The following is a 22,635-nucleotide window of genomic DNA, read 5'->3' on the forward strand; positions in this document are numbered from 1 at the left end:
GTCCACTATTCACGAGCTGTGGGATCTTGCGCCAGTTCCACGGGCTCTCTGGGCCTCAGTTTCCTTGATGTAAAATGGGGATAATTCTCCTCAGCCATCAAGGCTGGTATGAAGATCCCAGATGGTGACTCTAACATGCCAGCCCAGGCCTTGTCCTCCCTCAGCAGGACCACTGATCCAGCCTCCTTCGTGGTCCGTGCTGACATGGGTCCCTGAGGGATCTCCCCAGCTCGACATCTGGCCCTTACCCTCCCCTGCTCAAAAGCCCTCCATGGCTCCCTACCATCTCCAGGAGAAAGTCCAGCTCCCTAACCTGGTGTTTGGGGTCTCAACTTGTCTCACATCACCCCACGGCTTACAGCTCTATCAGGAGCTGGGCCTGTGCAGAAGTTCCTCTCTCTGTCTAGAGCACATTCTCCCTTCCTGCCAGCAAACTTCCCCACCTTCTCCAAGAAGCCTTCCCTGATGCCCCCGGGCTGGGTTAGGTGCCCCTCTAGGTTCTCACTTTCCAATACGACCTTCATTCCTCTGGGCCAGGACCACCTGTGTCCAGGTGTGTCTCCCCTGCAGCCTAGGAGGCCCACAGGACAGGGCCTGGGCCTACTCATCTTGGGGATCCCTCCCCGACATTGCCCAGCACGGGGCCTGGTATTGAGCAAGGGCTCAGGAAATACTGGACGAAGGAAGGAAGAGATGCACAAGACAGAATACTGAAGTTGGCAGCTCTCCCTCAGGCTCTGGCCAGAGCCCGCAAGAACATCACACATAGACCCCGAGCTGTGGTCTGGAGAACGCAGAACAATTCAGCCAGGCCAGGCAACCAGACCTCCCCGACTCTTACCAGCCTCAACCAAACTATAAAGCTCTGTTCCTAGAATCACAACAAGCACATCTTTGCCGAGTGCCCACCAGGGGCCGGCTCACCATCTGCCGTCCCCAAGTTCCACCTTAAGTTCAAGTCCTCCTGTTTCTGCCCAACATGGGCCTAACCCCCAAGCCATCCTGGACAGAGATCTGATCCTAAATGCCCCTGCTTTTCAAAGACAGATGCCTCTTATTCACGAGGATGTTATGAGGACTGGGCGTGATGAAGTGTGAACACGGTACAAAAGTAAGTGGGTCAGTTGCTTATTTTTTAATAGATGGGGGAGCATGTTGGCTCTTAGAGGTGATGGACATTGGGAAGGATGGGAGCTCAAGGGGCATCCAGTAGTCTCCTGGACTCCTTCTTTCCCCAACATCCAGCCAATCGGTCCCCCAAGTCTCACTGGTGAAACTTCGCAAATCTCTCAGTGTTCTCCGTGCCTCTCCACCGGCTTAGCTCCTGCCCCAGTTCAGAACTCATCCTCTCCCACAAGACTAGCACACCAAGTCTCCAGTCTACCCCCGACCCAGCCTGAGAGCGACGCCCCACTCCTGCTCAAAATCCCCCTTTGGCTCCCCATCAATCCCAAGAGAAAAGTCAAGCTGCTCAGCATGACATTCAAGGCCCTTCTTCCCCTCCTTCTGGTGCCCTCCTCTCCTCCCAGCCAACAAGTTTAGCCAGACCAGACAAGCCTAGACATGGCTCGGAGACCCACCAGCCCCTCTTCTGTCTTCCTAGAGGCTGTTCCCTTTTCTCACCCGGTAGGCTCCTATGCATGTTTCAGAACACTGCTCTGGTGGCTCCTCCTCTGTGACCCCCAGCAGAGTCTTCTCACTCCCCTAGACCCGACAACCCAACCCTGCACCTCCTTCCGTCTCAGCCCTGAGCACACCGGGGGCTGAATGTCTGTGTCCATCCCCAACCAGGCTGGAGCTCTTAAAGGCCAGAGAATGATTTATATCTTTAACACATACACACACTTCCCATCCTCTTCTCACCCCCTAGACAGGAATGGCCCCCAAGATGGGGACAAACACACTCATCCCCAAAAAACATGCTTCATCCATACCCCACACAACAGCCATAGAGATTTTCTAAAACGTAAATTAAATCATGTCTTTCCCCTGCTCAAAACCTTCCATAGATGCCCAGTGTCCCCAGACAAAGACCAATCTCCAAAGGCTGCAAAAGGAGGCCCTGCACGATTCAGACCCTGTCACACCTCTGGCCTTTGCCCAGGACCTCCTCTGGGGGACTCCCACCTCTCTCTGGAGGCCAGCTCCTCATCCACTGCCAAGGGAGCCTTCCTGGACTTCTCCAGCCACTGCCTTGGATTTCTCTTCCACCTCCCTATTGCCCTCAGAACACAGCTCAAAAATCACAAGGTCAGGGCTTCCCTGGTGACTCAGTGGTTGAGAGTCCGCCTGCCAATGCTGGGAACACGGGTTCGTGCCCCGGTCCGGGAAGATCCCACATGCCGCGGAGCGGCTGGGCCCGTGAGCCATGGCCGCTGAGCCTGCGCGTCCGGAGCCTGTGCTCCGCAACGGGAGAGGCCACAACAGTGAGAGAAGCCCACGTACCGAGAAAAAAAAAAAAAAAAAATCACAAGGTCCTATACCACCTGCTTCCTCCCAACCCTCCAGCCTCTGGCTCATTGTTTGTCTTCTTGGATTCTGTGTCCTAGCATATGGATTTCTAGTTCCTCAAAAGCATCATATCCTCCTGTTTCCAGGCCTTTGCACAGGCTATTCTCCTTACCTGGAATGCCCTTTTGCTCTCTCCTGCACATGCCTCTGGTCTCAGGTATAGCCCAGGCTAAGTCAGATGTCATCTCTGGGATTCCCACTCCCTGGGGGTGGGTTTGTTTCCCCCACTAGACTGGGATCCCAGGAGGGTAGAGATGGGGCCTTTGCACAGGCTGTTCCCGCTTCCTGGAATGACTTTCTCCTCCTCCTGGCTGATTCCTATTGGTCCTTTAGGTCTCAGCTCAGACATCTCCTCCAGGAAGCCTCCTCTGCTCTCTCCCACCCAACAGGTCAGGCACCGCCTCTGGGCTCCCCAGGCCCGTGGGGTTCCTCTATCACAGCCCCTACCACTCTGGACTGGACTGTCTGTTAACATGTTTGCCTCCCCCACTGGATTCCAAGCCCCAAGTCATCGGGGATTGCTGGGGCTGTGGAGGTCTCTGCTATGTCCCAGAGGCAAAGACAATGTCTGGCACATGAATGACTGAAAAAAATGCTTTTATTGAAGTACTTTAAAAAGGACAACACTAATAATCCTACGACCATTTACTGGGCATTTATTATGTGCCAGGCACAGTAAATACCTGTTCTCATTTAAGTCCAACCGCCCTATGAGGGGAATACTATCACTATGCACACTTGCAGGGAGGGAAAGCCGAACCTCAGAGGAAGGAAGCCACCTGCCCAAATTCACAAAGCTAGTAAGAAGTGGAACCCAAATTTGAAGCCAGGTGGTTGGGCTCAGAGCCTGAGTTTCTAACAGCTACTCAGAACACCCCTCACTGATGCTTCTGGCTTGTAATTGTCCATCTGCGTCTGGGTGCAACTCCCCCATCAGACTTCAAGGCCTTCCGAGGCAAGGCCTAGGCTGGCTGCATTTTAGAGCAAAGGGCCTGCACCAGAACCGGTTCTGGGAACACGGTGAGCGGATGCAAGACGGCACAAACGAATAAATTAGCGCACCAGCCAGTGTGTGACCCACACGGCCCCACTCACCCTCGATGAGCCACTCGCAATTGCCATTGACGCTGTAGTTGCCCGCACCATCTGTCACGAAGCCTGGCGCCTCCCGCAGCACTTGCCGCTGTCCCTTGCAGTCCCCTGCCCGGGCCCCAGGTGACAGTGGCCACAGCACGGCAAAAGATAGAGCCAGCGCCGCAGCCAGAGCCCGGCCCAGGGCCATCGCTGCCTCCAGCACTGACCCTTACAGAGGGACGGGTCCTAAAGACCCGGAGAAGCCCCTCCACCCGCTTTGAAGACCTGCAAATGCGACCTCTATAGATGGGACATGGCCTTGTAGACCAGGGAGGTCCAGGAGTCGCTGTCCCCGCGAAGGGAACCGCCGCTGTTGATGGGCTCTGGAAACCGAGGGGTGGGCCCTTATAGACCCATGGAAAAACCTGTAAATGGGGTCGTTACGTACGGGGCAGACCCCTAGGGGCCACGGGAGTCCCTTATAGACATGGGCCCCCATACGCTGGCTGACCCCATAAACGGGCCGCTGCAGGCCGAAATGGACCTTATAGACCACTGGGTCCCCAGTGGGCGAAGGGCTCTACAGCTCGGCGGGGGCCTACATAGAGTGCGGGCCGGGCCTGGCCCGGAAAGTCCTCCGGGAGAGACGCCCCTCCAGCCAGGGGCGGGGCGCGAGCGGGTGCCCAGGGCAGAGTCAGTCTTCAGGGGCTCAGGCCTGGACACCACAGACGAACTCCCTTGCTCACCCACCCGCGCCTCCCTTCCGAGCCGGATGAGCCAGAGCAGAAAGATGAAGGGACGCTCGGGCCAGAGCGGCCCCGGGAAGACCCGCTTGGAGGGCGAGAGGGTGGGGGCCGAGGGGCCGCGATGGGAGGGACTACGGAAAGGAGGCGAGAGTCGCGGAGACGCAGGTCAGAGCTGCCCTGGGAGGACTGCGAAGCACCCAATCCCACCCCTCCACAGAGGGAGACTTCCGGAAACTTCCCCGCCCATTTGTTCCTAAACGCATGCGCAGCAGTGACCTCCTTGGCTAGTGAAGTGAGAATCACACATGCGCAGTGCTAAAATCTTAACCCGAACTCCCGGCGCAGGTGGCTGAGCGAACCGTCGGCCACTGGAGGGCGCCTCTACCTCTAACTGGGGAAGAGAAGGTAAAAATAAAGAAGCCGTACAATAAGAGGACTCTGCTAGATGATGATTCATATTTTCAGGGCTCCCAGATTCTGGGTCAACAAAAGGTCAGGTTATGCAGGCCCCTCCCAAGATACCATCTCACAGTTGGGCGCACTGTGGTCCCGAGCCTGGAACGGTTCTTGCTCAGCCCCGTCTCTGGGCACTGTCAAGGTGTAGAAGAGCCCATCTTAAAGATAAAAACTCAACGAATCCTCTTTATTTTGGCAAGAAGGGGAAAAAAGTCTTTCTGCCAAGGACCTGAGGGAGGGCCTTCGGGATGGAGATAGGGTGAACAGAGTACGGGTGCTAGGTCACAGAGATCCCAAGGGAAGGTATGAGTCGAGACTAGCTTCACAACATCCGTCCCGGGAGCGGTGGCTCGGGGTCGCGGAGTCCTGGAGAGTCACAGGCAGGGTCCCGGCGATCGTCACTGGTTTTCCGGGGTCCGGCGGGGTCAGAGGTCTCGGAGGGGGCCAGGGGGCCGGAGGTCACGGAACAGCGGGAGCCCAGAATCCGGTGCCGCTCGGGGCAGGGGCTGAGGGAGGGGACGGGGAGAGCGGCTCCCGCGGGACCGTTTGGCACAAGAGTCGGGGGAAGGGTCGGGAGCGGGACACTACGCACCCCTACCTGGGCGCGCGGGGTGGGGAGGTTTGGGAAGGCCGGGGTTGGCAGAGCCCTGGGGCCGGGATAGAGCGGGGATCCGGAGCCCGGCCGGGGCCCGGCGCGCGGCCCATGGGGCAGGCGTGGGCAGGGGTGCTCAGACCGGGGGTGCGGTGCCCCCGGCCGTGTGCATGCTGAAGTATTCGGTGAAGCCGGTGTGCGGCGCCGCTGTCTGGGGCACGAGCGGCTGGTAGGGTGGCGTCGGGCCATCCCAGCTCGGGTCGGCCGCCTTGGGGAACCGAGAGGAAGGGGGCGGGGAGGCCGCGCCCCGCTCGGCCATGGTCACCACGCGGCCCCTCGGGGCCACCGCCGCCGCCACCGCTGTCTCCTCCACCTGCTTCCCGGCCTGGGAGGGGGGTCAGGGTCAGAGGCCGTCCAGGACCCACGGGGGGCAAATGCGGCCCCGAAGGCCCGTCCCTCTTCCCCCGATGATCCCCCCTCCCGAGGTGTGGGCGCAGGTGTCAGTCAGGGGCGCCTGGACAGTGGGGCCAGGTACTCAAGGGGCGGCGTCGGGGTGCGCCGGGCGAACTCCGGCGGCGGCCGGGGAGGCGGGGGAGAACCGCGGAAGGCCGCCGGCGGCGGGGGCACCGCGCGGGGTGTCCGAGGGGGCGTACGCAACAGCGCCAGGACCCAGTCCGGCAAGGTGGGCGCGGGCGCCGGGGGATGGTCGCGGCGCGGCGTTGGGGCGCTGGGGGTGCGAAAGGCAGGGGGTGGGCTCAGGCGCCTGGAAGTGGAGGGCGGTGGAGGGGCCGGGAGCGGGGTCAAGTACTCCAGGGGCGGCGCCAGCAGCTCCTCCGGCGCCGGGGCCGCGGGGCTTACGCAGGAGGTGGGCGGGGGGATGGAGAAGAGCTCCGTGAAGTTGGGCACCGAGTCGCTGATGAACGTCACGTTCCCGTAGACGTGTTCCGGGAAGGTCTTGTCTGCGGATTGGCTTCCTCCGGGGCCTGGGGCTCCGGCCGAGGCGATCTGCGACGTGCGCACGTGGTACGGGAAGTTCTTGTTGGCCGCCGAAGGGCGTGTCATGATCTGGGGCGAAGGGCAGGCGCAGGTTGGAGAAGGACTGTCCAGGCCTCAGGCTGCCTCCATAAACATGAGGCCCTGAGGATTCCCCTTCACTTGACATCCCCGCTTCCCTGAAACCCTTCGACTGGATTAGGCGCCTCCTCTGAGCTCTCGCAGTACCCTGGCCTCTAACCTTTCCCGTCCATCACAACTCTTGCTACTCTGCCGATGCTTCCTCCATCAGAGCCCTGGTCAGCCAGTTGTCACTGGATGGTTAAGCTTCAGCACCCTACTCTGTCTAGTGTGATAGCTACTAGTTATATGTGGCTACTTAAGTTCAAATTAATCAAAATTAAACGGAAACTTTCATTTCTCAGTCACACTAGCCACATTTAAGCGCGCCATAGCCGCATGTGGTTAGCAGCTATCATGTGGGACAGCACAGATTGCAGAATATTTTCATAAACACAGGAAGTTCAACTGGACAGCAACTGACAGACTCCAGAATGTTAGCTCCAGGAGGGCAGGTACTTGACTGTTCTCTTCCCTGCTGAATCCCCAATACCTTTAGAACAGTGCCTGACACATACAAGCTCTCAAGAAATATTGGTTGAATGCAGAGATGTCTCCTGAATTAGCTGGCAGGCCATGAGGGCAGGGACCGGGTGTGACCCTAGCACTGCAACACGGGAGCCCAGCACAGTCCCTCTAAGGTAGTTGCTGAATAAGTGAACAAGGAGCTGAAACCGAAGAACAGTAGAGTGCCAGAGGTGGAGCTGTGCTGAGCTAACACGCGCATTTTTAGGAAGGAAACTGGTTGAAGGTTAAGTATAACAGAAAGGGCACCCCACCTCCCAGCCCAACAGCTCACTGAGTGTGGGATCTGGGACACATTGATTAAACTCCCAGGGCCTCACTGCAGAAAAGGGGTTACAGTGCCTACTTGGAAAGATGAAGAGAGGGTGGAAATGAAAACCACTGGTGCAGAGCCTGGCACATGGTGGGTTCTCAGCATTTCTCCTCTCTCTGTCTCTTTGTGACTTCCTGGAACAGAGCCTCAAGAGGGACTGTCCCGGGAAAGTGAGTCTGTACCTAAGGTTCTAGGGTAGAACATGCGGGACCTGGCCCCCTCCGTCAGTGGCCCAGTATATTCCCTGCAAAGAATACATGGTGGACCCCTTGAGTCAGGAGGCGGGGTCTTCAGCAATGCCTATTTCCCTGTGTGATTCCTTCTTATGCCAGATCTTGTGGTCTGCTGGAGAAGGATTGGGTTCAAAGTCCCCCTGCCCCCCACCACCAAAGGCCATGGAGCCTGGCAGGTCACCTCCCTTCTCTGGGCTTTAGCTTCCCCTCTCTGTATAGTGGGTTCAGTGACGGTTATCCATCCTGTCTGGGGTTGCTCTGCCATTTAAACAAGAGGACGAAATAAATGCACGTGAGTGTTCCCAACATGAAACAGAGGCTGGTTTGAGACAGGTGTCCGTTGAATGGTGGATGGATGGATGGATGGATAGATGGATAGAAGAACTATCAGCCAGAAGGCCAGATAGGATGTAAACCAAGGCAAAGAAGAGGTTTGGTGCTCAAACCCTCTGCTGCCGTTCAGATTTAGGCCCCCTGAAGCCCCAGCCTGACCCAGCCCAGTTGCTTCTTCCTGTGATAGAGCAGCAGAGATGGAAGAATGGGGGGCGGGGAGAGACCAAGGGGCTTAGGGAAGGCAGTGGGGATACAGAAGGGAAGAGTGAGAGTCTAGGGACACAGGGTCAGGATGGAAATGGGGAGGGGGGCAAAGAAAGAGGGTGGGGTTGGGGGAAGAGGCCAGGACACAAAAGTGGGAGAGAGGAATAGAAGAGGGTGGACTCTGGGGGATACAGTGGAATAGCCTGCCAGAACCCAGCAGGCTCTCAGTAAGTGTCTATTGAATGACTAAAGGGATGAAGTGAAGGAAATGGATCAAGAGCTCAGAACAGAAGGTTCAGGCAGCTCAGGCGTGGAGAGCCTCATGCATCCTCCACCCATTGGTTTCCCATCCCCAACTGGATGCCCAGCCTCACCAGGAACACGCCGTGGGCATACAAATGGATCCCCAGCTGGATGCCATTGACAATCTTCTCCCGGGCCCACTTGGGGATCCCAAAGTTGGCGATCAGGGCCATGACCGGAACTGCAAAGAACCTGAAGGGGAGGTATTGGGTCTGTAGAGTCACTGGCCCTGCCTTCCACCCCACCCCATGGCCCCAAATACCCTGCTATGCACACACATAGGTCCCAAGTGGGTCCCAAACGGGAGGGAAGCCAGTGTGACCTTCAGAAGCCAGAGGTTAAAAGGAGACAGGAATCCCACTGGCATGGGAAATTTGGGAGGGGGGGCAAGGAGTAGGTTGAATTTAACTCAGTTCTATCCCACCCCAATCCTGGCACCTGATAGGAAATCTATAGATGTTTGATGAATGAATTAACATATGATAAAAACAATTAAAGACTTACTGCATGCCAGACCTGTTTCTAAGCATTTCACATATACACGCTCATCTAACTCTCACAGTGACTCTATAAGGCAGGTACAACTTCCATCCCCATTAAACAGGTGAGGAAACCGAGGCAGAGAGAATTTAATTGACTTGTATAAGGTCACACAGTTTACAAGCTTTAGAACTGGGTCTAAACCCAGGCAATCTGGCTTAGAGTCCATCTACTTCACTGCTGTGTTATGTTGAATAAAAAATATCACAACTAGCTTTTATTGGACATTTCCTATGTGCCGGACTCGAAGCCCTCATCTGTTGCCCTATGCATACTCAAGATAGCCCTTTGCAGGAGATACCCCTGACAGCCTTTCTTTATGGGCAAGTAACCTGAGGCACTCTTTTTTTCACTATGGGAAAGTAATTATTTCCAGGTTACAAAGTGAGTAAGTGGCAGACTCCGGTGACAGCTGCCTAACTTGAAAGCCCGTCTGCCTCCAAGAGGAGGGTTTGAGTTGGGAAGAGCCATTTCTGAGAAGCCAGGGAAGGCAGGGACAGGTTGGGGCCCCAGCACGTCTCACCAGAGGGTGTAGGCAGCAAAGAAGGGCACATAAAAGGGCTGCTTCTCTGGGAAGTGGCGCAAGGAGATGAGCACGGCATAGCAGAACCACACGTAAGCTGCCACCTGTAGCCCGATGAGCCCGTAGCCCGCTGGCGACTCATACGTGTACAGTACCTGGCCCGGGTCAAAGAACTGGACCCAAGGGAGAAGGCTGGTCATAGCCCTGGCCTCCAACCCTCCACACAGGGACCCCAGACCCCACCCTCAGGTACCCAAGGGGCAGAGGTACTTGGTCAGGACAGAAGCAGCAGGAGAATGAGTGATAGAGATGAAAGCATATAGAAGTAGAGAGAGAGGGCGAAAAGATAGAGAATATATCTGCTACCATGGGCCCAACACAGGGGGCTAAACAGCACCATGTGTAAGCTTTTCCATTTGCATCAACTTGATGAAATAGGTCTTATTTTCACCCCACTTCACAGAAGGGGAAACTGAAGCTAAGCAGGAAGACTTTCGGCCAAAGTCAAGGTGATATAAAGCCTTAGAGAAGTCCCCTGGGGTAGGTAAGATCCTCCTAATTTTACAGAAGAGGAAACAGGCCCAGAGAGGGGGGCCATCAGCCAAGGTTAGCCAGCTGGGAAGTGGGAGAACCAGAGCGGAATCCAGGTCTGTGTGACTCCCGAACTTAATCACGACACTGAGCATTAAATGTGACAGACAGTGAGAGACAGAGGGAGGAGGAAGAGAGCTACTCTGAGATGGTGAAGAGGGGAGGAATGCACTTAGACAGATGGGAAGGCGGAAAACCACAGAGTGGGAGAGAGAGAGCCAGGAAGAGCGCGATGTGGGGAAGGGCTAGCAGACAGGTGGAAGAGGCCACCAAAAGCTTTGAAGGGCGAGGACGATGGGGCAGAGCCTGAGCAGTGGCAGGCAGGACTCACCTTGGCCTCATAGATGAGCAGCACCATGTGCGTGAGGGTGTACAGGGTCATGTAGACAGACAACTTCACCGAGCCCGAGTGACTGATGCGGCCCCTGGCGGCAGGCCGTGAGGGGGGACAGCAGGGGTGGGGGCCGTCAAGAGAGGAGGGGGCAGCCACCCCCCCACCCCAACCTCTGCCCTGCTCCCTAGCCCAGCCACCACCCCCCCGACAGTGGTCCCTCCCGCCCCAGCCTGGGCACCGTGTCACCGTGAATCCCTTCCCCAGAAGGATGAGCATCAGCAGGAAGATGAGGAAGCTGGAGGAGAAGAGCAGCTTGGCTGGTAGGAGGGAGAAGAGAGGGCAGCTCAGACACAGGGCTCAAATTGCAGAGGAGCCCCAGCACCCTCCCGGGTCCACTTCATTCTCACCCAAGATCTTCAGACTCTCATTGCTAATGCCATCAGTGGCATATTGGCCCCAGTAGATGCAGAAGAACAGGAGGCTCAGGACTGAGGGGAGGATGGGCAGAGAGAGGAAAGGACAGAAAGCAGCTTTAGGGCATCACTGTTCCCTAACACTATGATCCAGATGACCAAAACCCTTTCTTCACCCCCATCAGGATTCTAGACCCTTTATTCTCGCTGACCTCCTAGGAAACTCTGGAGTCCAGGCCCCAGACCCCTCCTCCCTCTGACCCAGGAGTCCAGGCCCCCAGCCCCTCCTCTCCCAGGGCCCAGGAGTCCAGGTCCCCAGCCCCTCCTTGCTTAGGCCCAGGTATGTGAGTCCTAAGGCCCTCCTCCCACAGAACTCAAATTGCAATAATCTAAAGCTCACCCTCCACTCCTGCTGCAGCCATGAACATCTTATAAGTCGTGTGGAGCAACTGACGACCTTTCAGCAAATCTGGAAGGAGGATAGGGGAAGGCTGTACACAGCAGGAAGGGAGAGCAGCTCATCTCCTCCAACCTGGTTTCCCCTCCCCCATCTCTCCCCCACACCCCATGTGCTGGACTCACATCCAAAGTAACAGGAGAGGAAGAAGATGAGGATGAAGACGAGAAGGAAAGTCACATCTGTCTCCAGGATCCCTGCCAGTTTGGTGGAAGGAGGAAACCATGCAGTCAGGATGGGTGTCCCTCAACAGGCTCCCAGCTCTGGGCTCCCACAAAAGATCCTGGATCCCCATATGCTCACCAAACTCATCAGCAGAGAAATGCCGTGTCCAGAAGGACTTGCCATTGGTGAGGACCATCTCATACTCCAGCTGCAGCCCATCTCCCTGTGGGGAGTGTGGAGGCCTAAGGGGGGCCCTGGGCAGGGAGGGGGTCGGCAGGAAGGCAAGGAGGAGAAGGCAGGCCCCGGTGGCCGGCCCAGCCCCTTACCCCACACTTGCTGAGTGCAATGTACCACCACCTTTCACGCACTGAGCGGAAGCTGCGGCCGCTAGAGCAGCTCAGGTAGCGTATTCCCTCCTCTGACACCACCTGGGGAGGAGCAAGAAGGCTGAAGCCTGCCTGTGCCTCTCCCTGGCCCTTGACCTCCAGCACCTGCCCATTCTCCCAGACTGGGCCCATACCTGACAGCCTGACCAGGCATACTGGGTGGTGAGGTTGATGACCTGGTTGTTCTCTGGCCTGATCACTGACTCCTTGGCCAGGCAGTCCTAGGGGAGGCAGGGCCATGGTCACTCCTTGGCTAGCTTCGACCTTATCCCTCCTCCCCTACACCCTCCTCACAGACTTCACCTTGTCCCCTGCCTTGTACACGGCTGGCCACTGGGATGGGTCGTCGAAATAGAGGAGGATGTTCTGACAGCACTTGGCCTGCAGACCCAAAGATTTGGGGGGTTGGGGGAGCATAGGGAGCTGGGGTAACCCTTGCCTTGGGAAGCCAAGGGAGCATCCAGCCTTAGCATGGTGAGTGCTTGGGGAAGGCTCACCTCAGGGTATCGGAAACGGAAGTCCAGTCGGCCGTAATCCGAGAGGAAGCAAAATCTCGTCAGGAACACCCAGTCCTGGAAAAGGGGCCCACTCAGACCCTCTTCTGAGTCCCTTGAGAACTCTCGACTCCACAGACACCCCCCCAACTTTTCTTCCCTACCCTGGAATACCTGGTTTCCCAAGAAGCATAAGGGGACCAAGTCACCTCCAAAATTCTTCTGTGATCCTTTCACCTTGGTTCCAGGATTCCTCCTTCAGATGCCCCCACCCCCAAGTTTCTTCGCCTCCTTTCAAACACTTCTCCCATTTGCCAGGTGCCTGAGAAAGACCCTGGAGGGCCAGATCCCCATCCTGGACACCTTGCATCAGGGATACCGTCCCACTGGCTTTCCTCTAATTATCCACACACGCCCTCACGGTGGTCTCAGAGACCACCAGGTGCTGGGGAGTATTCCAAACGGCCCTCTCCTGGTCCTGAACAGGAGTGTGAACTCGGGCTCAATGCGCAGTGAAAAGTGCTGTCCCTTCAGCACCACCTCGGCGTCCCCCACCCCCACCCCAAACTCCGACTCTCCCAACCCGGCCCCCCTCCTCGCCCAACTCTGACCTCAATGTCCCTCCTACAATCTCCGAGTCTCCCCTCGACCCAATGGCCCCCCCCAGCCTCAACCCAGACCCAGCCCCGCACTGTGCCTGCCCACCTCCCACCCCACCCCCCGCGCAGCACTGAGAGACCGCCCGGGAGAGGCGGCAGGGGGCGGGGCGGGACCTGCCCCCTCCCTTCCCTCTTGTCCCTCGGGGGCCCGGCGGGTGGCAGGGGAGAGCCCGGCGCGCTCACCTCCTTGGAGCTGAGGTTGCCCCTCACATACTTGGCCCGGGCGCGGGGGGGCAGTGGCAGCAGCAGGAGTAGCAGCGGCGGCAGCAGCAGGCGGCGCAGAGCGGGCGCGCGCGGGGGCTCCATTCCACCCGCTCCGGCCCCAGCTCGGGCTCCGCTCCGGCTCCCACTCCGGCCCGGCGACGGCGGCGAGAGCGCGCGGGCCGGCTGGCGCGCGCCCCCGATTAAAGGGGCCGCCGGGAGCCGCGTTCCCTGCCCCCTCCTCCAGGATGACCCGGCCTGGACCCTTCCCAATCCCCGTGGGAGGGGACGCCCCTTTCCCGTCCTCTCCACGCCTCCGCAGCCTCAGTCCTCCCCTCTGGGAATCTCCTTGGTACCTCCAGCTCCCCGTGTCCTAAAGTGAACTCACATTCCCCCAAGCCAAGTATCCCCCTCCAGACTGCCATCTCAGGATGGCCCACAACCCCCAGGCCCCAGCTCTGTCCTGACCTCCCCCCAGTTTAGTCCCCAAACTGCTCTTTGACTGCCCATCCCCGCCCCCATAACAGCCATCACCATCTGTGACCATCACAAATTCCACGCACTCTGTGAAGTGCCTACAGAGACACAGAGGCACAGAGCAGGCAAACCACTTGTTCTGGGTCACACAGCTCCGAGGTGGCAGAGAGCCTTCAGCCACAACCACTACACCCTGCTGCCTGACCCTGCCCTGTCACTGCTTACCAGGGTCTGAAACCAGCTGCTGTGAGGCAGAAGAGGTGGTATTGTGAGAAACCCACAAGCAAACTCTGAAATCAATTTCTTGGGCTCAAATCCCAGCATTGCCACTTCCTTCCCATAAAACCTCAGCCAAGTCACAGCTGTGTGACCTCCCAGTCCAGTCCCCTACACCCTGGTACTGACTTTATGGTTTCCCTGTGGGCAATGGGGAGCCCTGGAAAAGCTTTACAGAGTACAGTCCAAGCCCCTCAGCTTCATTTTCCTGATCAGATTCCAACACGTTTCCAGCTTCATCCCTCCCCCTCCACTGCAGAAAATCTGCTGCTCCTCAAAATATCATTTTAAAAAGCTTTCTAAGTCAGGAGGCCAAGCAGGAAACGTAAATGTGTGAAATGCTTTCAAAGGAGAGTGTGGACCCCACAAAAAAGGAGCCTCTGCTACTTGGCTTCAGCCAGTTGTTAACAGGAGGGATAGTAGGTCTGCTGCCAGGTTTCTTTCCTTCCTCCTTCCCTCCCTCTCCTCGCCTCTCTCCCTCCGTCCCTCCTTCCCTCCTTCCTTCCTTCTCTCCTTCCTTTCTCCTTCCTTTCTTTCTCTTTCCTTTCTTTCTTTTTTTATTTTGAGAGAGAAGCCAGAATTTTTTTTTTATTCAAATCAAGCACACTGGTTTGTAACAGTACATAACTGATTCTAAAATGTTAAATATACTGTAGCCCAAAGAGAAAAGTCTGTCGCCATATCCAGGCCTCATGTGCCATTCCTGCCCGGATCCTGCACACACACTGTTCCTGTGCCCACCAGACCAGAAGCCTCTCATAGGCAGAGCCCAGACGTGACTCACTCTAGATCCCAGCATGGCCTAGGGATATAGGGTGAATGAAAATGGTCCCACATCCCCTATTTGCCCTCCACCAGGCCTTGCACATGCTGTTCCACAGAAGAGCATCTCTAGATTGCCTGAAATATTCTTTTCCTTCTCTACTAGCAAGTTTCTACCAAACTTAAAAAATACAAGGGTCTTATGTCAACTCCCTCATCAGCAGGGCAGAGTCATGACTCCCTCCTTGGACTCCCTCAGCCCCTGCACCTCTCTCTCTCCCAGATGCAACCACTAGGGCTGAAACTGTCTGTGTTCACCACTGTAGTGGGAGTCCCCTGGGGACACAGCCTCAGTCTCACTCACTCTGGAGCCCCAGCATTATCAGAGCTCAGAGTTGAACACATAATTGGCCTCAGTGGGTGGATGTGTTAGACTGACTGAAGGCCCCTGGGCCTTAGGAAGGCGACAAGTGACAGTACCTTCCTCTCCACCCTGGACCCAGAACTCAGAGCTAGGAAAAGCTGCTCTCCTGGGCCAGCCACTCACTAAAAACCAAGCGGATCATGAGGAAGGTACTTTATTGAAGTGATCAGAGTATGGGATTCCTTCCCCCAACCCGGCCTCAGCCTGCTCAGTACAGCCTCATGGGTGGAAAGCACCAGGCCTCTGGGCTGCTCTGGGCCACCACCCAGGAGAGGCTGGGCAGTGGGGCAGGGGGGCTGGGGCTCCAGTCCAGGGCAGAGGTTCGGGACAACAAGGGTGATGGTGGCTGAGGCAGGGGTTGTGGTGGGCCAATCCCCCAGGGCCGGGGAGGGGGAGGTGTGTCTACCAGCCAGATGCTTTTCAGCAGATCAAAGGCTGTTGGGGGGCCGCAGGCCGCCCCAGATGGCGAAGGCAACGAGGACAATGGGGGTGGCCAGGGACCTTCAGGTGGTGCCAGGTTCACCGGGTACACAATAGGAGTGCCGGAGGTGTGAGGCACGGCGAAGGTGAGCTCCTTTGTCCCCTCTCGCCTCCTCTGCCTCCCCTCCCCTGGGGCCTCCTCAGGGCTGTTGATCCAGGAGGATGTCATCCTTTGTCTCTCAGGGCCCCTAGGCTTGGTCCCTGGCACAGAGGAAAGAAGCATGGGGCACAGCTGAGATAGAGCAGACAAAAGAAAAGGAAGCTCAGGGGGCAGGAGGTGAGCTCACCTGGCAAGTGTGGCTGGCAGCCCCGGAGCACCAGAGTAAGGTCAGGCACACAGCCATGGCAGGCCTGTAAGGTGCCCACGATGGCATCCCTGGCCTCTTGTGCTAGGTTCCTCCTCGGGAAGGCCTGTGGCAGAATCAGCTGGCATTTCAGCTCCCCCAGCAGCTGCCCCAAGCCAGGGAGCTGGGGGGGACTGGGTGGGCCTGGGCCCGAGGCTCCTGGCACTTGGTTTTCCTTGCCCCTTGACGGTGGGGCTGGTTCTTGGGCCCTGCCTGGGCTTGGGGAGGACTTGGTGGGGAGTGCAGGGGTGCCTGACTCTAGGGACCCACTGCTAAGCAGCCGTGCCACGTCCAGAGATTTCACCTCGTGGCTGAAGAGGCCCCGGTGCTCCCGGCTCAGGCGCCCCTGGGTTATGACCACGAGCTTGGGGGCAGCAGGTGCCACAGAATTCCGGAGAACCACATGTGGATCCCGACTGGCCACGGCAGGATCCTGATGGGCCAATGACCGGCGACTGCCCACCAGGGCCTCATTACGCTCCCGCCTGGTCTTCCGACGGCGGACACGACCAGGTTTCTCAGGCTGCTGGAAAGTCTTGAGGGCTGGCCCCCTGGGGTCCATGGTGCCCTGGAAGATAAAAGACAGGGTGGTTGGGCTTCCCTGGTGGCGCAGTGGTTAAGAATCCGCCTGCCAATGCAGGGGACACGGGTTCGAGCCCTGGTGCGGGAAGATCCCACATGCCGTGGAGCAACTAAGCCCGTGTGCCACAACTACTGAAGCCCGCGCACCTAGAGCCCGTGCTCCACAAGGAGAGAAGCCACCGCAATGAGAAGCCTGTGCACCGTAACCAAGAGTAGCCCCCGCTCGCCACAACTAGAGAAAGCCCGCACGTAGCAAAGAAGACCCAACGCAGACAAAAATAAATAAATAAAATCAATTAAAAAAAAAAAAAAAAAAGACAGGGTGGTCATCAGCATACAGATAACTCAAAGACCTAGAAGTGAGTAGTGAGAAGAGATGGTTTGGGGTGAGCTGGGAGTACTATTTAGAGACACAAGATGAGACAAAGGGATTGGTAGAGAGCAACTGGAAAAGGCTTGGTCAAGGTAAGGTCAGAAAAGAAGGCAGGGTCATAGGAGTAGGATGAGGTCAAGGGAGTCATGCTGAACGGGAAGATTTATCAGGGGATAGAGAAAGGGTTAGAGAGAACAGGGATATGAAGAAATAGCTAAAAAATGGGGGATGGGAAAGGGATCATGATATCGGCGGGATCTGGTGAACCAGAAAGGGACTTTGGACAGACGAGAAATCCAGGGGTAAAGGAGGTACTGGAGAATGTAGAAAGTGGAGAGAGATGGTAGAGAGAGAAAGGCAGGAAAGAAAATGGAAGTTGGAGAAACAGAGAATTACTCGGGAGGGCAGAAAGGGCAACAGAGGAGCTATCAGGGACAGGGACCTGGTCATAGAAGGGGGTAGGAAACAAGGCTGCGTGGGGCAGATGAGGTAGGGAAGGGAGTACGGTTGGTGGGGGCAGGGAAGGGGAAGGGCCCCTCACCTTCTCCTGTCCCCAACGAACCCCGCCCCCCCACCCGCCCACTCCACGTGGCTGTGGGGTACAATGGCTTATTTTCGGCGGTGACCCTAGCTCTCAACGTGCCTGATACTCTTCCGGGTCTCGCACCGGGCCTCGTGCAAGCACGCATGCGCGTGCCCCTCCCACGCCCTTTGGCTCCCCACCCCCACCCCAAGAGGCACAGGCCCAGGGGCACGTGCCAGGGGCCCAGAGTGCAGGTTATAGCCCCGCCCCTCCCGACCTCACATTCGGAAACCTCTTTCATTTGTCCTTAGGCACCTCCTATCCACCAATTGGCTGTGAGGTCCACTAGGCCCGCCCCCTTCCTCAATGCTGATTGGTTTAGACATCTATCGCGGACTTTCCCTCTGGAGCTCGGAGATGTAGGCGAAGCCAAGGGGGAGAAGGGCTACGGTAGCCCTACACACAGCCAGTCTCCAAGCAGTCACAGGCTTTATCCCTAGAGAGTCAGTATGGTGTCGTCATTTAGAACTAGGCTCCAGACCTACACTACCTAGGTTCAAATGCCCAGGCACATTTGAGCTCTGTGACCTCGGAAAAGTATGTAACTGCTCAGAGCTTCAGTTTCCTAATCTGTAAAATGGAGTTGGTATCTTCTCCTTCTTATAACTGCTGTAAGTATGAAATGAGCCAACATACAATTTGAAAACAGCGCTTGGTGAATGGATGCCTGTAAATTTTGTTTCTTACTACACTTGTCCCCTAAGACTTTTTTTTTTTTTTTTTGGCCGCGTGGCTTGCGGGATCTCAGTTTCCTGACCAGGGATTGGACCCCGGCCCACAGCAGTGAAAGCCCAGAATCCTAACCACTAGGCCACCAAAATCAAGGTATGCCGGGGTATTCCCCATACCCTAATAAGCTATATTCTGTATTACCTGGTAATGTTGCTTGCCCAACCTTCACTATCTTTCAAAGCCGAACTCCTTAGATACTACTCCTTCTAGGAAATCCCTCACCCTGAGTCCTTCTCTTTCTTCTCCCACAGAGGTCCCCTGTGCATTCCTTAATCACAACCTTGATCGCTCCCTCAGCTTTGTGTCTGGATCTGCCTCCCCCAACACGCTGGGACAAGGCCAGGATCTGACCCATTCCTTTAATACTCATTCAGCAAGTACGTGTGAACAGCCATAGATAGTACTTCGTATTAATACTGTGAGTCAGGCCCTGTTCCAGGCAAGTGGATTGAGGCAAAACACAAACACAATAAATAAGATTCATCTCTGTATCTCAGTATCAACCTACCTAGAAGGAATGAATAGATAGGAAGATCCCATCTGGGAGTGGAGCTACAGGAATATGAGCAGGACTTTGAGGGTGGTGTGGAACCCCCACCTGGTCCCCCAGAACAGGGAGATCTGGGAAGACTTGAGGACTGAGATTAATTTGGGGCAGGAGGTGGGGGGCAGCGACCTTAGGTGGCCTTGGCTGTGGATGTAGGTTTTGGAGCTCAGACACACCCAACTGAAGTTGTTGGTCAGCCATACGTTTAGGGAGGGGAGCAGAGGCCACAGATCTGTAAGATGAGCTGCGCGGGAGGGGCTCCAGGCTGGACTTGGGCCTTGCAGCATCTCTAATTTCCTTTATCTTTCTGCATCTTCTACTACCCTCTTTGCAGGGTAATGTCTGTAATGCAAAGACATATAGTTTAGAAATTATGCCACAAAAACTGGCATAATTTGAGCAGGGGAGGCCCATGAGCAGATAGGCTCACTAAAGTCCTGGCACTGCCTTGGCGTGAGTGTCTCCTTACAGCTGAGCCTCTAATTTTCACATTTCCATCTTCCTTTTCTCTCCCCCACGTCAGAAGAAAATGGGAGCGTCCCTTCCTTGCCAGGTGCGTTTGAGCCACCCCCTCAAAGATCCAAGCATGGACTCGTCCACTCACTCCCCTACCACCACGTGAATCAGACACACAGACACAGACACACACCCCCACACACACACAGTAGGTGGTTCCTTCCCCACATTTCTCGCCCTACAGCAAATGGTTTCTTCCCACGAGGAAGGGCGCTAGATTTTCCCCACTCTGCTTTCACGGTAGGGTGGTTTCTCCCTCCTCCCCTCCACGGGTACTGGATGGTCTCGCCTCCCCCCACGCCCCGTGCCGCCGCCGCTGCCGGAGAGTGAGCGGCCCGGGCAGGAAGCGCCGGACGAGCCCACTGCGCGGCCGCCGTGGGGGAAGCAAGGCCAATTCCTCTAAGTGAAGGTTTTCGCCCCGGAGAGGAGGCGGCGCCCGGGATCGGCCGCGCCCTCCGCTAGAGTGCGGGCTTCGGGACAGTCCATTGTTGCTGAGGGGTAGGGGTGGGCGTGGCGGCGCCGCCTCCTCCAGGAACACTCCCCGGCTGACCGCGCTTGCTTGTCCTGCTGGAGCCGCGGCGCCAAGATGAGCGGAGAAGAGAACCCAGCCAGCAAGCCCACGCCGGTGCAGGACGTGCAGGGCGACGGGCGCTGGATGTCCCTGGTGAGCGACCCCGTCCGCGATACTCTGGAGTCCGGGGCTGGGGGCGGGGGGTGGGGGGTGGGGGGGAAGGCTCTGAGAGAGTAGCTGGTTTGCGCCGCTCTCATTACGAGATTGGGAAACTGAGGGCAGTTGGCGTGGTGCCGCCTAAGAAAGCGGGGCGGGGCGGGCCCAGCAGCGTGCGTGCCATTGACTCCCCCTTTACGTCCCCAAAGCACCATCGGTTCGTAGCCGACAGCAAAGATAAAGAACCCGAAGTCGTCTTCATCGGGGACTCCTTAGTCCAGCTAATGCACCAGTGCGAGGTGAGGCCCGTCCCTCTCTTCCTGCCCCACCCAGGCCTGTGCCCTCACTGACAGACCTGGACCAGAGCCCAGACCAGGCGGTGTATGGGGTACCCGAAATAGCCTCAGGTAACGCCGGGCACCCAGAATCTCAGTATAATGTGCCACATTCTACTGAGAAGGAAGTGTGTGTCCTGGCTTTGTCGTACTGGGTCTGTGTATAGTGAGACTTAAAATGAGGCTTCGTGCAAGACTGCCTAGGATGAGGCTCTTTGTTTGCTTAAACTAGTGCCCAGCCCTAATGGATTTCCACAGAGCTATAGTTATTCCCACAAAGTGAAGGTCAACGGTAATAGGTCTCTACTAAGGGGGCTCAATTATGATATCTTTCCATTAAGCGACGTTAAACCATGGCTCTCCTCAAAGTGAGGTTCAACTGGAAAGCTGCTGGTTCGATGCCTGGCTCAAGTAGAATAGGCTTCCGTGAAGGGAGTCCTGCTTCCATGGGGTTTTGTGGAAGTGAGACTATAATGGGTTTGCGTCAAGTGAGGTTTGACCATATTGGGGTTTGCTCGAGGTGAGATTTAACCAGACTGTTTCCGTAAAGCAAGGCTCTTCCATGATGACATTTGGTTAACCTTTGGATAGAGAGTGGTGGTCCCTGCTGACAGTGCCCCTGTGCCCACACCACTTCTTGCCCACAGATCTGGCGGGAGCTCTTTTCCCCTCTTCATGCACTTAACTTTGGCATTGGCGGTGACAACACGCAGCACGTGCTGTGGCGTCTGGAGAACGGGGAGCTGGAACACATCCGGCCCAAGGTGAGCAGGGCTTGGGTGGGCAGCTAGAGCACCCTTAGCCTGCCCCCTCACCACTGCTTCATGCCTCTCTTTCCACAGATTGTGGTGGTCTGGGTGGGTACCAATAACCACGGGCACACCGCAGAGCAGGTGGCTGGAGGCATCAAGGCCATCGTGCAACTGGTGAACCAGCGGCAGCCCCAGGCCCGGGTCGTGGTGCTGGTGAGAGAGTGGGAGGGTGGGAAAGGAAGAACGGCAGTGTTCTGGGACCCCTTCACGTGTAGCCACAGCTGCACGGTTCTGGGCAGCTTAGCACAGAGCAGTGGTTGAAGGCAGAATCTCATGTTGAAGCTTGCTACGCCCATCAGAGGGGCTGTGGTTAAGGACATGTTCAGGGACCAGTTAGCCCCTTTTGCCCAAGAGACTGCTAGAGATTCTCGGGGTGTTGAGAAATTCAAGACACTTAAATAGCCAAAAGTTATCAGGCATTCCCAGGGTTAATCTTGCCTCCATCACTTCTAGAAGGTCTCACTTCTAGAAGGTCTCACTTCTAGAATAAGGTCTCAGACCATCATCTTTCCATCCCTAGTGCATTCTGCAGCTGGGGACTTACTGGTGGGGGGTGGGGGACAGTTTGGCACAGGGAACAGGATACCCAGAGGCTGGTAGGATGCCTCCTCACAACTCTTCCTGCCTTCCTCAGGGCCTGCTTCCTCGGGGCCAGCACCCCAACCCACTTCGCGAGAAAAACCGACAGGTGAATGAGCTGGTACGGGCAGCACTGGCTGGCCACCCACGGGCGCACTTCCTGGATGCAGACCCTGGCTTTGTGCACTCAGATGGTACCATAAGCCACCATGACATGTATGATTACCTGCATCTCAGCCGGCTGGGGTACACACCTGTTTGCCGGACCCTGCACTCCCTGCTTCTGCGTCTGCTCGCCCAAGACCAGGGACAGGGTGGTGCTCCCCTGCCAGAACCCACACCCTAAGCATCTACCTTCCTGCAACATTAAATTTTCATTCTTCAGTCTCCCATTCTCTGCTTTATGGCCAAGCCCGTCGGGTACCTGAATCTCAACTCCAATGTCTGTGACCCTGCGTCTCTGCCCAAGGCAGGCCGCACCAATCCATCAAGATACTCTGGCTCTTGTAGAGTCAGACAGATTTCTGTCATCACAGTGGTGCTCCAGGCAGGCACGACCAATCAGTACAACACGAAGTGAAACTGGTTTGCTAACATGGCCCTATAGGATCATGGTCAAGCAAGAATTCTGGGTGACCCAACAGTCAAAGCCCACTCAAAGCTGCCCTCCAATCTGCACATGCTCTTCCCCCTGACTGGAACTTCTGGTGCTCTGGTCCTAGCTTAAGTGTGACTTCCTGTGGAAGCTTCCTGACCTTCCCACCCCTAGCAGTCATCCCTCCACACAGCGTATGGGTATTTTTCTCTCCAGAGAAGCACTGTCCACAGGCTGTGACAGAGGCGTAAACCAGGAGAGGTTCCTTCTGGCCTGGCTGCAGTGCTGGTTCAGGCCACACAAGGGCAGCAGGGGTCACTGGGGACATCGTGGTACTCTGGGCTGACTGGCCTCCCCACCCAGTGCCACCCCTGGCTCAGACCTC

General features: G+C 56.7%; 4 protein-coding genes across 7 annotated transcripts in view; 1 reads left to right on the top strand and 3 right to left on the bottom strand.

The window, feature by feature from the left end:
* MEGF8 (multiple EGF like domains 8) overlaps positions 1-3,843 on the bottom strand; it is a 41,075-nt gene extending 37,232 nt beyond the window's left edge. The window contains 1 exon segment of the mRNA XM_029238296.1: positions 3,607-3,843. Within this exon segment, the coding sequence (XP_029094129.1) occupies positions 3,607-3,793 (187 nt within the window). The 5' untranslated portion in view covers positions 3,794-3,843.
* Positions 3,844-4,946: 1,103 nt separating this feature from the next.
* On the bottom strand, positions 4,947-13,339 carry TMEM145 (transmembrane protein 145). Of its 4 annotated transcripts, XM_029206444.1 has the most exons (15): positions 13,149-13,339; positions 12,310-12,384; positions 12,116-12,193; positions 11,947-12,033; positions 11,753-11,854; positions 11,565-11,649; positions 11,387-11,458; positions 11,205-11,273; positions 10,799-10,879; positions 10,630-10,708; positions 10,389-10,482; positions 9,467-9,639; positions 8,475-8,595; positions 6,238-6,444; positions 4,947-5,764 (listed from the first exon to the last, which is right to left on the bottom strand). In XM_029206444.1, the coding sequence occupies exons 1-15, from the start codon at positions 13,269-13,271 to the stop codon at positions 5,516-5,518; spliced, it is 1,695 nt and encodes a 564-aa protein (XP_029062277.1). In that variant the 5' UTR covers positions 13,272-13,339; the 3' UTR covers positions 4,947-5,515. The 4 variants fall into 4 exon arrangements, with proteins under 4 accessions (XP_029062277.1, XP_029062287.1, XP_029062262.1 ...); XM_029206454.1 differs by lacking the exon at positions 9,467-9,639 and having other exon boundaries at positions 4,956-5,764; positions 13,149-13,330; XM_029206429.1 differs by having other exon boundaries at positions 5,558-6,444; positions 13,149-13,330.
* A 1,974-nt stretch (positions 13,340-15,313) lies between these two features.
* PRR19 (proline rich 19) lies at positions 15,314-16,491 on the bottom strand. The gene is made up of 2 exons (XM_029237915.1): positions 15,873-16,491; positions 15,314-15,786 (listed from the first exon to the last, which is right to left on the bottom strand). Exons 1-2 carry the CDS (start codon positions 16,489-16,491, stop codon positions 15,314-15,316), a joined length of 1,092 nt encoding a protein of 363 aa, XP_029093748.1.
* Positions 16,492-19,542: 3,051 nt separating this feature from the next.
* On the top strand, positions 19,543-22,042 carry PAFAH1B3 (platelet activating factor acetylhydrolase 1b catalytic subunit 3). Its single transcript, XM_029206267.1, has 5 exons — positions 19,543-19,926; positions 20,139-20,228; positions 20,912-21,028; positions 21,107-21,229; positions 21,711-22,042. Exons 1-5 carry the CDS (start codon positions 19,849-19,851, stop codon positions 21,999-22,001), a joined length of 699 nt encoding a protein of 232 aa, XP_029062100.1. The 5' UTR covers positions 19,543-19,848; the 3' UTR covers positions 22,002-22,042.
* The last annotated feature ends 593 nt before the right edge of the window (positions 22,043-22,635 follow it).

Source organism: Monodon monoceros, unplaced genomic scaffold, assembly GCF_005190385.1.
Source record: "Monodon monoceros isolate NGI ecotype Baffin Bay Population unplaced genomic scaffold, NGI_Narwhal_1 Super_Scaffold_10, whole genome shotgun sequence".
Classification (NCBI taxonomy): Eukaryota; Metazoa; Chordata; class Mammalia; order Artiodactyla; family Monodontidae; genus Monodon; species Monodon monoceros.

Bases quoted from the DNA above. Each gene is read 5' to 3' on its own strand.
- PRR19 (XM_029237915.1), bottom strand. From the start codon at position 16,491: ATGGACCCCAGGGGGCCAGCCCTCAAGACTTTCCAGCAGCCTGAGAAA. The intron at 15,787-15,872 runs GTGAGCTCACCT...CCTCTGTGCCAG, and splicing joins CTGCCAGCCACACTTGCCAG to GGACCAAGCCTAGGGGCCCT.
- PAFAH1B3 (XM_029206267.1), top strand. From the start codon at position 19,849: ATGAGCGGAGAAGAGAACCCAGCCAGCAAGCCCACGCCGGTGCAGGAC. The intron at 20,229-20,911 runs GTGAGGCCCGTC...TCTTGCCCACAG, and splicing joins AGCTAATGCACCAGTGCGAG to ATCTGGCGGGAGCTCTTTTC. The intron at 21,029-21,106 runs GTGAGCAGGGCT...CTCTTTCCACAG, and splicing joins TGGAACACATCCGGCCCAAG to ATTGTGGTGGTCTGGGTGGG.
- TMEM145 (XM_029206429.1), bottom strand. From the start codon at position 13,271: ATGGAGCCCCCGCGCGCGCCCGCTCTGCGCCGCCTGCTGCTGCCGCCG. The intron at 12,385-13,148 runs GTGAGCGCGCCG...CCCCTTTTCCAG, and splicing joins GCAACCTCAGCTCCAAGGAG to GACTGGGTGTTCCTGACGAG. The intron at 12,034-12,115 runs GTGAAGTCTGTG...TGCCTCCCCTAG, and splicing joins TGTACAAGGCAGGGGACAAG to GACTGCCTGGCCAAGGAGTC.